General features: G+C 40.7%; 2 protein-coding genes across 2 annotated transcripts in view; both read right to left on the bottom strand.

Annotated features, from left to right (window-relative positions):
* rgs12a (regulator of G protein signaling 12a) overlaps positions 1–211 on the bottom strand; it is a 47183-nt gene extending 46972 nt beyond the window's left edge. The window contains exon 1 of the mRNA XM_034226263.1: positions 74–211. The gene's annotated coding sequence lies outside the window, so the exon portion shown is untranslated. The remainder of the gene's footprint in view (positions 1–73) is intronic.
* Positions 212–1399: 1188 nt separating this feature from the next.
* msantd1 (Myb/SANT-like DNA-binding domain containing 1) lies at positions 1400–6091 on the bottom strand. The gene is given in 4 exon segments (XM_034226345.1): positions 1400–2313; positions 5164–5457; positions 5541–5707; positions 5709–6091. Coding segments are annotated over 4 exon segments (801 nt in total). The 5' UTR covers positions 5796–6091; the 3' UTR covers positions 1400–2060.
* Between the last annotated feature and the right edge of the window lie 7419 nt (positions 6092–13510).

Here is a 13510-nt window from a genome sequence, read left to right as displayed (position 1 = left end):
GTTACATTGTAAAACGCACACACATGTTCATTCTTGATACGATATTCCTACAAAAATACAAATGAAGTCTTACCCATATGATTTTGCTGTTCACTGCGGCATATCTGAATTAATTTTCCTGTGGGCAGCCCTATCTTTCTTCCACACTGGAGCAGCAGCACTTGAATGCGGTTTCACTGTAAACAATAGGTTACCTCTCTGGTCAAAGGGCTGCAACGGTTTCATACAGTGTCACATGGCTTTACTAGTACACATGTGCAGCAGGCCACAGGTTTGCAAACAAGAGGGCGTGATATAGCACTGTTTAGTACGACGGAGTATTAGGGCCACACTTAGAAAAAACCCCAGATATTTCGAGAATAAAGTCGTAATAATACGAGAATAAAGTCATAGTTACGAGAATAAAGTCGTAATGTTACGAGAATAAAGTCATAATTACGAGAATGTTACAAGAATAAAGTAATAATTACGAGATTAAAGTGGTAGTTTCATAAGTGACTTGAGAAGCGGATTTGGGAGAGATTGTCTCCTTTCTGCAGGAGGAAATGGCTGGTTCTGGCCGACTACATTACATTGCATTTAGCTGACGCTTTTATCCAAAGCGATTTACAGTAAGTGCATTCGACCAAGAAGATACAAACTTGAAGAAAACAGAATCATATAAGTACATCAGGTTTCATAGAGCTACAACATTTCAAGTGCTACTCAACTGGCTTTAGATAAGCCAGTCCTTTATTAGTATATAAGTGCTTTGTTAGCAATTATTTGTTAGTAGCCTAATTCTATCGCTCGAAGTGGAGTCGAAAGAAATGAGTTTCTATGGGCTCAGAACAGTCTCATAATACACTCATGCACACAGAAGGATTCACACTTGTATTTCCGGATCCATACTTGTGTTTTTCAATACACACACAAATGTGTGGCCCTAATACTCCGTCGTAGTTTAGTTACATCTCGAACAAACAGTATTTTATCATCATGAATAATTAGTTGGAGTTAGTGTAGTGTGTGATGGAACTAACTTAATCCCCAATTTCTCCTAATCCTTTTAAAAATAGGCTGAAAGGCAAAGACTTTAACGGTTTGGCTTATCAGGTCATACCTGTGGTGTTTTGTGGATTTTGCATTTCAATCATTATTCTGCAGTAACAAAGAAATGCTATTAACCAAACATATTAAAAAATGTAGCAATCTAGGAAAAAAACATGTTTGAAGGTTTGCATCTATCTCTTCTCCTGAAAGCACAATGCCTCCCACAGCTGATAACCGTGGCTTATTTGTTATATGTTGTTTTCTTAGTCAGCCAATTTAGTTTGCAGGAATAGCACCAATCTCAGTTAGCTCACAGTGACGCACATCTTACATTTATGGATATAAAGAATGAGTCAGTGGACTTTTGTTGTTTGTCAGATTTTTATTTATTGCATCTAAATAAGATTTACCTTGGGAAATGATATTAGTTGAAATGCAGGAAGTATACCTTAACCCATTGTGGTCATTGTCATAAACTCTAGGGTTGCTGTTTGTGTTGCCTTTTGCTGACAGATTCACTTCAAAAACAGCAGAAATCATGCATTGACTTAATAAATGTGGCAAATTGCCCTGTTTTGGCATCAAGCATTCCCAACTTGTAATTATCCTAGCACAGTGAAAAATGAAGTGACAAGATATGTCTGTTTTTGCAACTCTGATGCTCCCACAGTGTTTTTAACACTGTACTTGACAAATTATCAAGACAAAACAATCTGATACAGCTATTCCTAGAATGAAAGATGTTATACAGTCATATGTCTTTATGGTTATTAATATAGCCATCTTCAGGCTCATGACATCCTAAAAAAAAAAATTCAACAGCATACGTCTCCTACTTTGCAGACCTACAGTTTGATGTATGCAACACAATAAACCTATAAAATGTCCATGTCCAACTGAAATCTAAAACAAATATGCTTTATTCTTGCTTTAACAAGGCTATAGGTTAAGTAAGACCATGATCTCTTCCAGACAACCATAACGCTGGCACTTCATGGCTTCACTGAATCTTTGACCCCGGTATGCCCCTATGGTGCTGAAGTGGTGGAAGGCTGGATCATCTTCTCCAGAAGGTTCATCATACGCTCCTGAAGCTGCAAACACTGAACCTGGATGAGGTTCTGTTGGTTCACGGCTCGACGGACCTCACGACACGTCTCCTCTATGGCCCGGCCCGACTTCTTTTGTTGCTGTAGCATGGCCTGCATCACCCGCAATTTCTTTCTCTTCATGGACAGATGCCTGTTGCCGCGTTTTTTCCTGGCTGGAGTAGGGTGAGAGCTGGAGAACACAGAATGGACAGTTAAGAGCAGACAGTGTCTAAGTACTAGAGCTCAATGTTAGTCTTTCTATTTGACCATTTGTTTACCCCAGCAACTCCCTTGTGGAGCCAGAGATCAAAAGTATTTTAGAAGATGATAAATACTAAATAAACTAATTGAACTATTTGATGTAGCCTTTTAAAGCCAGACTGCTAGGTAAACAAGATAAACACACCTAAAGTACATGTTTTATATGTAAAACAAATGTTTTAATTGTTGTCATATAGGCATTTGTATAATTTTAAAGAACAAATTGTAAAGCATTTAAAGCTTTAGCTATAATGCTTAGCACCAAACCAAGCAGTCAACCATAAAGCTTAAGCAGTAGATACAAAAGATTAAGCTAGCTGAAAATTACCAAGTCTAAGTTTGCCTTGGCTAAAGTGACATGTACTTACTTGTTGTCACCTTTCCCATTGTATGTTTATAAATGTAATATCAAAGAAAACAGTGTGTAAAACTTGACCTAACAACAAAATACAGTTAAAGCTAGCTGAACAATGCTAAAGCAAGGCCCAGCCGTTTTCTGAATCAGATTAACTATACTCTTACTAATAAAGTTGTAATTCTACGTAAATAAGGCAGCAGCTAAATTCAGTCATAGCCAAAGAAAAGCTAAAGTCTACTTTAGCAGAGTAAGAGTAGCTGCCATAGGATATAAACACTATAGGAATTCAAGATTTGCTGTGATTAAGCTACCATAAAAATTTAATATTTATGAAGTTGTAAATATTTTTAAGATGCTAGGCTCAGTTGGACATAGGAATCAGCAGTTTTGCAAAGCAATTAGGTTTCCAAAGTCTCATACATATTTTTTGAAGATTTCTGAGGCTTTTAGTCATATATTTTGGCCTTCAAAAAGAGTAGTTGAGATGTCATGGAGATGGTTTGAGCTTTTTTGTTAAAGAATCTCACTTAACAACATTACAAAATGTAGCCCTACGCTGCGATTTTTTCAGCTTAATTCAGACTGAAAAAACTTGGTGGACGGCTCCCTGAACCAATAGGATTCAAAGGGTAGTTTATAGGGATGCTCCGATTGCCAATTTCGGGGCAGATCGCCGATCGCCGGAATCAGTAGGCTTGTTTGAGACAAGCGAGACCTGCGCAGTTGCGATCAACGTCTTGCTAGTGCGTTGCATGATGGTTAGTCATTTTGTCCGACTTGCTCTATAGGCTCGCCTACATGAGACGTTGAAATTTCGCGGGACAAAGACGCCCGCAGCCTTGAGAGCGAGGCGCGGCAAGGCGGCGCAGTTCCTCTCCACGGGCTGTGGAAGCGAAATGCTTGATGGGAAACGACTCGCTGGTATCTCGAGCTGAGCGCTCATTGGTGGTTTTTACCACGTGCTGCTGATGAAACTCTCCAATTGGCTCGGCAAAAGTTCGTTGTTGTTTTGTGTCAGTTTTACGTCGCCACATCCATTCCCATTTTTCATCATTGTTCCACAATGTTTATCATCATGAAATTAATATCTATATATTGTATACTATACCTGCACTGCTTACCGTTTTCATAATTTATATATCTTAGCATATTCATACACACTGTTCATACTGCTCACAGGCTGATATCTAGTGTATTCATACCCCTCACTGTTTATTCATCATTCAATTAATTCTAAATTGTATTCTGTCTATTGTATACATTACTTTTCACTTTACTGCTTGTTGCACCTGGTTAGAACTAGCTAAACTGCATTTCGTTGTCTCAGTAGGCTACCTGTAATCTGTGCAATAACAATAAAGTTGAATCTAATCTTGAGCAGGAACAAATGCATTTACTTAGTACATATCTGACATTAACGATTAAACACATTCTTTATAAATGCAAACCGAGTCAAGCCGACTCCGGAGGTGGCGGTATGCACCTTAAAGTTGTTTGCAATCCGCCAAAAAACCGAGAGAAGAAGACGAAGCCGACTCCGAGCTGTCCGACTTCAGGCAAGCTTTTTGAGACCTCCCACGGCTGCGATCGGCTATTCTCGTCTACTTTCGAGGCGAGCCGCAACGCGTCTCAAACAAGCCTAGTATCGGCCGATACCGATCAAGTGGGCGGGGCCTAAATGGAAGATTTAAACATCACTTTAAATCTTCCATTAAAAGTTATGTTTAAACTCAGTTAATGGGGCTCATTCTCTGGAGCTTCCACAAACAACAATCAACTTAATTATTACATTCAAATGATGTACATTATTCAAGTTTACATTCACTTTGGATAATAACACGGGAGAAATGAGCGGAAGCGCTCTCTTTTCCTCTCTCCCTCTCTCTCTCCCCCCTCTCTCCCTCTCCTGACAGCCTGTCAGTATCTCATGCAGCTCACTGATCTAGTAATGAGTGTCCCGACAGTGAAGTATATATTTATAATAACTAGTTTAGCTTGTTCCAGAGGTAGATAAAATAGCTAGGTGTGTTAGGTCTAACTCTTGTGTGTTTCGCTCCGCTTACCGGTCCGGCGGGCGGAGCTGCAGGATTTCTGCTTCACACACACGTTGCATACCGCTATTTTACTGTCTTTTTCGGAGACCTTAAAATAATGCCAGACCGGTGAAGACATTTTGGCGAGCTTGTTTTGCCGCACACAGAGAAAAGTGTCGTGTATTTTACGTCATGCGATCGGCTCTCGCGATCGGCATGTTTAGAGAGCACCGATCGATCGGTAGAGAGTGAGTATCGGCCGATATCGATCGGTGACCGATCGATCGGAGCATCCCTAGTAGTTTATCAACCTGCCATTAACTTTATCAGTGACACATAGACACACTCCCGCACAACATAGGCCTACGTTTCGACTAGTTCCTGTTACCTGGAGCCTTGTGTGTGCTCACTGTCAGAGCTCAAAGAGTCAAGCTCTTGTTTTATCTCCATCTCATCTGAGGAGCCTGTGTACTCTGGCAGATATCCCATCATTCCCTCCTCTGTCTGGGGCACCAGGATGTCTGTAGATTGGGAGGAAGTGGACGGGCCTGCAGTTGAACCCTGATACTCCAAAGAGATCACACGTCCGTTTTCCAGCGGCTTGGAGAGGATCTTCTCGATGGGCTTATAGTATGGCCAGTCCGGCGTCTCCCCACTTTCATTGGCTACGGTTTTCAGTCTCCTGTTAACAAAGAATAGAGGTTTACAAGTCATGCAACAGCTGGAGTTTGAACTCTAACTTTGAATGAACTTTGGTGCACTTGCCTGTACTGAAATGACATGTTGGTGATTTTCATCTTGATCTCCTCCTTGAAACGTTGCTCTCCGGTCAGCTGGAAAAACCTCTGGGACATCTTCTCGTAAACCTTGGCGTTCCTCTTGCTCATTTTCAGTTCGTTGTGATGTTCCTCCCAGACGTACAGGAGGGCTTTTCATTTCACCGTCGGTCCAGTTCGGGGCCCGTCTGTGTTTCTCACTGTGACCTGCCAATAGGTAGCTGAAACCGTCCTCTGTTGCCATTTTTTAAATGGTTTCTCTGAGCCTGTGCTGGCTGTTTTGCAGAAAGAGGACCTTTAGAGGTTGAATTTGAAAGCCTTTTACTATGCTAAGAGCCGTGTTGAATCTGCAGTGAGGGATTGATACATGCATGCAGGCACACACACGGTCCTGCCTGTGCCCTTCCCCCTAGCCTAGCTGAAAGAGGACTCAAAATGGGGCCTAAGGCGGGAGAGGAATCCTGTTAAAAGCTTTTAGTGGTGTGTGATGTCACCGTGACATCAAGTTGCCAAGGCAACGGCGAGGGAGGCACTTCATTTTCCCTCCCTCTCCTTTAACCACTCCCATCCGCTCTCCTTTTTCCACTCCACTCTGCTCCAGTGGCAGAGAGCACAAAAAGCTTTTAGCTGAAAGGCAGCAGTGTGAGCACATGAGATTGCTGACAGTTTTGAAATATGAGCCTCTGGGGAAGTGAAAAAAAGAGGAGAGCTGAGGGTATGTGTTTCCCTGGCAACAGGGCATTGGATTTGGTATTCAGCCAACACACTGCTCCATTTAAAAGCTTTTAATAATAGACAAGTCATTTGGAGACGGGGAGAGGGAGGATTTGCTTTATCCGGCTTGATGTAGAAGAGAGGAAAAACACTTCCAGTCTGCAGTTCAGACCTAAAAGGCAAACAAAAGCTCTTTCTCTGAAAAACTGGGAAACACTTGAAAATAACAGGGGGGGAGACATGATGGCATGATAGGCACCCCTGCAATGCTGACAATGCTACAATGCTGACTGCTTCGTTATCTGTAATCAGCTTTCTATTCACAGCAATGGCTTGTAGACAATGGACCCCTGCAGGAAGGGTTTCTCTGACCAGGGAGACCCCTCCCCCCTAGATCTCAGCAAGGGACGGATCTCTGTCTCCCCCCCCCCGTCTCAAGCCCCATAATCTACCATATTATGTGCATTTATTTCCTCTTGTCTTTTCCTCCCTTTCTCTACCTCCCTCTTTGTCTCTTACAACAGTATGAATACAAATCACACTGTATTCCATTGGCAATAAAACCTCTCTCACCCTGCAGCATTTTGCCTTTTTCTGTGTCTTATTGTTGCTGCACATAATACGTAAACATGGAAATAAAGGCACTGGTACATTACAACCCCACCCTGGCTTCATCTTTGCCAGTTGCTGTCAGTCCGGCTTAACTCAGTTCTGGCCTGATTAGACCCTTAACCCATCTGCTCCTCACTAACCGGTGGCTGACAGGCGGCCGGTGCATTTTCATACCACAAATTGGCAGCTTTGCCCAATCCATCACATCTGTCACTTAAGACAAACGGTAAGCTCCGCCATTACAGAAATGGAAGGGCAAATGAAAGTTGGTGCAAAATGCTTTTTTTGGTGTGTTTGTTTTTGCATACTTGCCTTCAGTTTGCAGGTAAAAGCCTGTTTCTTTGAGGTATCTGTTCATATTTACTCCTTGACTTTCTGAAGGTAGGATATTATTTTTGTTGCAGCACAGAATTAAGCAAGGCAGGTGTGAAATATGCAGAGACATGTTTTAAAATGTTCTTAGAAAATACATGCAGGGAGTCTTAATTGCCTATTTTTTTAATAAACAGTGACATATACTAACCATTGTCTATTTCAATATCATGACTAAATCCTCTTCCGCGGGTTCATTATAATTGCACTTCATTATCTCCTTGCATTTTGTCATTCATTAGGCTGCAAGTAATCCGGACAACTAATCCAGGAGCCAGACTAATCTACAGATAAACTGGTCATGCACGATCATTTCTTGAAAGCTGAAGTAAATTATTTAAATAATCTTACATTGTAAAAGGTAACTCTACAACAAAACTAACCAGGATCTTTTTTCCATGAGAGATTTCTAGTTTGTCTTGGCCATATCTTTTTAACTGAACATGAAAAAAGCATAAAAAAGCTTCAGATTCCTGCCATGATTAGATAGAATACATTATTTGTTATCGTTTTATAAGTATTTGAATCAGTGGCAACGGATTATCTCAATGATATGCTGCAAGATGCTACATGTATTTAAACATAGTGTATACAATACACACCAGAAAAAACTGGTCTCACATGTGATTTGCATACTGTAACCAGGTTCTGCAGTCATGTATTTAATCTTCAGATGAATATTAGTGAAGAACACAACAGTTATTACCATACAGTAGGTTTTACTAAAGCCTAGTTTCTGTGAAGCTTTCAGACACTCTTTAGGCCTTCATAGAGTTATTAACTTCTTATATTATTTTATTATTATTAAGCCCTGAGCCTGTTTTTCAGGTTTCAGGCTCGAAAATGCCACTAACACAACAAAGACTATATCTTCACTTCTAAAAGGGGTAAATTAATAGTATTTTCTCTCAAAGCAAGGTTACATCTGTGAGTTGGATGTAGAAGTGTCAGAATCAATATAGATATTTTTATTTTAAAGTAAATTCAGATGGAACATGGTAAAAACATGTAAATTCTAATGTCCGCCTAAAAAAAACCATTACTTATAGTGAAAACCACCCTTGAATGATGGGTTAGTAGACTAAAAGCTTTAGGAATCCAACTATAACATATAATAAGTACCCTGTATCAAGATTGATGCAAAACAAGTGGAATTTGACCTTTTTAGAGAGGTTTAGAAAAATAAAGTCCAGGCGGACTCACCTCTGGGTAATTTGGGAACCATCAGTTCCATTTGAACTTTTTCACTGTAAAAATCATTGTATTACTTTGAATTATCACTATAGGTATTCATTCCATCCAAATACAACTGTTGTGAAAAACAAAAAAACAAAAAACATACTCTGTTATCCTCTTAGGCCCCACTGACCCGAAATCGCGTCATTTTCAGGAAACAACGTCTAAGGAACCTTAATATTTAATAAACTATGAATATTTTATATCCATATAACAGGAAAAAACTCATTCAACTGATCTTTTTCATTTATTTCTTTAAAAAAAACACAATGCTAACAGTGAGCCTCTGAATTAGCCCTGAGCGAAAAATGCTAACCTATTACTGCACCAAAAATCACTCATAGCTCCCTTATTACTTATCCTAGCTGTACATCCAACACATTGTTTATGATCGTAAAGACACAGAATCTAACGGTGCCCACCTCAACACTGAAAGATACTTGTGAGGTTATCAACAAAAACGTACATCAAAACCAGTGGCGCTAGGTACTAACATGCGCTAGGCTAACATCGCTTACCTTCCTCTTTGTCTGGTCTAAACTGGTCTTCAATGGCATTAAAACGATAAAAAACAATGATGTAGTTAATCCATAGGTTAATATCCAATGGGGCTGTGTCCCCTTTGAAATGTTCTGAGAATCTATAAGCAATAAAACTGCAATTCCGTTATCTGCTGTCCGCTCTGTGCTCCGTGTGCTCTGGGTCCTACAATTCCTGCTTCCTTCCGTAGTAAACAACAAGTAAAGTCTGCTGCGTAATGTACTTACGCTGGCTGGCATTCTTTATACTTTATGCAGGACCATATCTCTGGAACCCATTGGTCGATTTGGGTGATTTACACCTTTTTCTGAACCATTACATCCAATAGAATCAATGGGCAGTTCTCAAATCCACGTAAACATTACCATTGTGGACGTAATGGGCTAGTTGCACAATATGGCGTCTATCAACTTCCGGCGGCTGGGTGTGCGGTTGTAAACTTCCGGTCTACAGTAGAGCGGTAGAGGGAAGAGCGATAGATAGCGTATAGATATTATATAGGCACTATTTTACACTTGATGTCTCCAAGACCTACCGAAGGTTAACATCAGTGATGTACATCGGCTGGTACAAGCGGCAGGCTCAGCCCCGAGGAGCAAAAGAGAAAAGGGGTTCAAGATGTAGCTACATAATCAGCTACGTCGACAATTATGAAGGTAAGTGACAAACAAAGCTGTAGTTACTGGCTAACTTTGACAAATTGACAGTCTTGATACAGTGTAAAGCGTTTTAATGATGTACTATTACGTTTTTTTGGATAACATGAATGATATCCAATTCTCCACAGTTTCAAACAAAGATCTACCTTCAGGGAGAGTGAGCATCAGGGCTAGCTGTTACAGGTCCATGAGAAAGCATGAAAAGCCTCACGATCTCAGAGTCGGGAGGAAAATAAAAAGTGTTAATCGGTTCAAAGCCTCAATCAGGTTCATGTTCTGGGGTTTTGATGTGGCAAGAGTAGGTAACCTGTGATTTAGGATTCAAATAAGCCCAGCTAGCTGACGTGTTGCAACTATGGTTGCAACAGATTACATAGTGACAATACATGTGCTCACATCAACTGGTAGCTAGCTATGTGTGTGTAGCATGAAGGGGCTACAGATTTATTTTCGTTTTGTAACCCTCTCGTGTAAAATGATAAATACATTAGCTAAACCCAAACTTGGCTTTCATCAAAGATTCTTAATGAGAGGTTGAAAACCGTCTCTGCTTTCATGGAAACCCCAGAAACTGGTTGTGACGTCTGCTGTTCTTTACTGAATGGTTAGTATAATCCATGTAGGGTCCAATTATTTGTATTGGCCAGTGTTAGGTAAGTTCTGGTTTTGTACCCTACATCTATGTTAAGCTGTTCAATGTTCTACTAACACTATTTTATGTAGTTATAATATAAGATAATACATTGAGAGAGCTGAGAAAGGCTATACAAGCGTATCTGTTTGAATGTCCTTAAATTACAGTATTCCAAACAGCAGAACTTCTGTGTATGTGATGTGACACAGAAGATGTGTTTTTCTTACCACTGCTACGCTGACGACACCCAATTAATTCTGTCCTTTCCCCGCTCAGAGACCCAGGTCGTCGCACGCATCTCTGCTTGTCTAGCTGACATCTCTCAGTGGATGTCTGCTCACCACCTCAAGCTCAACCTTGACAAGACTGAGCTGCTCTTCCTCCCGGGAAAAGATTGTCCAACTCTTGACCTGACAATCAACATCGGCACCTCAGTTGTTTCCCCGACTCAGACTGCAAGGAATCTGGGTGTGACCCTAGATAACAACCTGTCCTTCACTGCAAACATCGCTGCTACAACCCGTTGCTGCAGATACACGCTTTACAACATCAGGAAGATACGTCCCCAGCTGTTTCAGAAAGCGACTCAGGTTCTGGTCCAGGCTCTCGTCATCTCACGCCTAGACTACTGCAACTCCCTCCTGGCTGGTCTACCTGCATGTGCCATCCGACCTCTGCAGCTCATCCAGAATGCAGCGGCTCGTCTGGTTTTCAACCTTCCTAAATTCTCCCACACCACTCCGCTCCTCCGCTCCCTTCACTGGCTTCCGGTAACTGCTAGAATCCACTTCAAGACACTGGTACTTGCTTACCGTGCTGCGAATGGATCTGGCCCTTCCTACATCCAGGACATGGTTAAAACCGTACACCCCAGCGCGTGCACTACGCTCTGCATCAGCCAAACGACTCGTTGCGCCCTCGCTGCGAGGGGGACCCAAGTTCCCATCGGCGAAAACACGTGGGTTTGCTGTCCTGGCTCCAAGATGGTGGAATGAGCTCCCCATTGACATCAGGACGGCAGATAGCTTGCACATCTTCCGGCGCAAACTGAAAACTCATCTCTTTCGACTCCACTTCGAGCGTTAGAACGATTAACGAAGCACTTTTATACTAATAAAGGACTGGATTACCTAAAGCCAGTTGAGTAGCACTTGAAATGTTTGGCTCTATGAAACCTGATATACTTATATGATTCTGTTTTCTTCAAGGTTGTGTCTTCCTGGTCGAATGTACTTATTGTAAGTCGCTTTGGATAAAAGCGTCAGCTAAATGCAATGTAATGTAATGTAATGTAATGTAATGACTGACAACCTGACATGGTTTAGCCTTTTCCCACACCTATTACTTGCCTGATCAGCCTGCTCTCAGCTTTCTCATTTGTCTGTGTTGTATTGAAGCAGTGTCCTAAATGTAAAATGACTGACATTTTGTTGTAAGAACTGTTCACCTGTGGAGATTGCAGTGGCAAAGTGTTCCTGTGTAGCTGGAACAGCACTCTGTAACCACAATGTTGCACTGCTGTTCCAGACCACACACTACTCCACACTCAACCTGGCTGCTATATCCCCTGTCCTCAGCTGCACTGAAACAGAGCAGCGATGGCACAAGCCACGAACCATGGTAAGTACAGTATGTGTTCACAACCGATCCACGGTTTAATGAGTATTTCCTTTGTGCCAAGAGCTGATTTAGTATGTTGCATCAACGACCTTTTCAATTATTTTGACAATTCTTTTGTGTAATTAATAGGGTGTGAAACCAGGCAGAGTGAGTGACATGGTGTTCACTTCCACTAAGCCAAAGCAGTTTACAGTTGCTGACGGTGTAAGGTAATATCTATTGTCCTAAGTAATTGTATGTAGCCTGCTACAACTTTGTGATTGTTGTCTGAGTGTAAAATTGTTCTTAAAGTCCTAATTATCATATAAACATGTTCAAAGGAGTACACGTTACAAGGCCGTGCGGGGGGAGCTGCCAGACCCAGATGTCCTCAAAGTCAGCGAGGCATACAAGGACTTCTCAGCAGACATCGCACCACGAAAAAAAAAAACGAATAGCTCACTACTCAACTCAACGACTAACACTCTTTCAGAGGATATGTTGGAAATGCACACATTATATATATTTTTTGCATCTACTTTCTGGATATTGTACATCTGTTCATCTGTTATATAAACTAGCATTACTTAAATATGCAGAGACTCATTGAAATGTTTAAATATGTATTTTCCCCCCCGATATAACATCAACCTATGTTTTGTAAAAGTTTATTAAATTAATCTGTAAAATGTTATCATATTGTGGATTTATTAAATTATGTATTTTCCTTTGTTATTTATGTGTGCGTTTGTTTTGAGGATATAATTCATTAGTACCTAAACATAGTATGGTATAACTGCTTTTTGTAATGAAATACACAATTGGTTTGGGAGCAAGAAATCTTTTAATCGTTGTTGCCCAGGCTTGCCGAAATGAATGGAAACTTATCTCCCGATTACAACATTGTGTAACTTGCTGCTGTTAAATACCGTCAAACTATGTGCTTTAGGTGCAATATATACTTTATATACATATGCCATCTTTAATAACTGTAATATATATACCGGGCTGCTAAAGCCTAAGAACTGCTACAGGATTTGATTTGTAGATTTGATTTGTTTTTATCTGTATTTTTGAAAATTATGTAACTTTTTATCTTTTTTTTAGCATATTGTTTATTATATTATAACTTAGTACTTTTTTTTAGCATATTGTTTATTATATTATAACTTAGTACTTTTTAACGCATGTAAGATATTCAACACTAAGCTGTCTGTGTCTCTTTCCTGCTGCCTGTAACGCTGCACATTTCCCCTCTGTGGGACTAAAGGTATTCTGATTCTGATAACGGGACGAATTTGTACAAAGGGGCACACAGCAATGTAGTGCCGACTTTCTTACACGCTGGAAGGCCAATCGCTTTTCTTTACCCCGAAATCCGCTCATTCTTGCTCTCGGTGTGACATAACAAACTGTCAAGCTGTCAAAAAACTCTGTACTCAAACCGGAAGTACTCAGCCGTCGGAAGTTGATAGACGCCATCTTGTGCACAGATTTTTTTTTATTGAGAAGCAAACGAAGCATATCTGAAAGTACAAGCCTGGACGGCAAAACTTTATACCCAGTATATTGCCATACATATGATGATGGATT

This window comes from Gymnodraco acuticeps, unplaced genomic scaffold, assembly GCF_902827175.1.
Source record: "Gymnodraco acuticeps unplaced genomic scaffold, fGymAcu1.1, whole genome shotgun sequence".
In the NCBI taxonomy this organism is placed as follows: Eukaryota; Metazoa; Chordata; class Actinopteri; order Perciformes; family Bathydraconidae; genus Gymnodraco; species Gymnodraco acuticeps.
The sequence above is the reverse complement of the archived record's forward strand: the minus strand, read 5'-3'. Positions and strand labels throughout refer to the sequence as shown.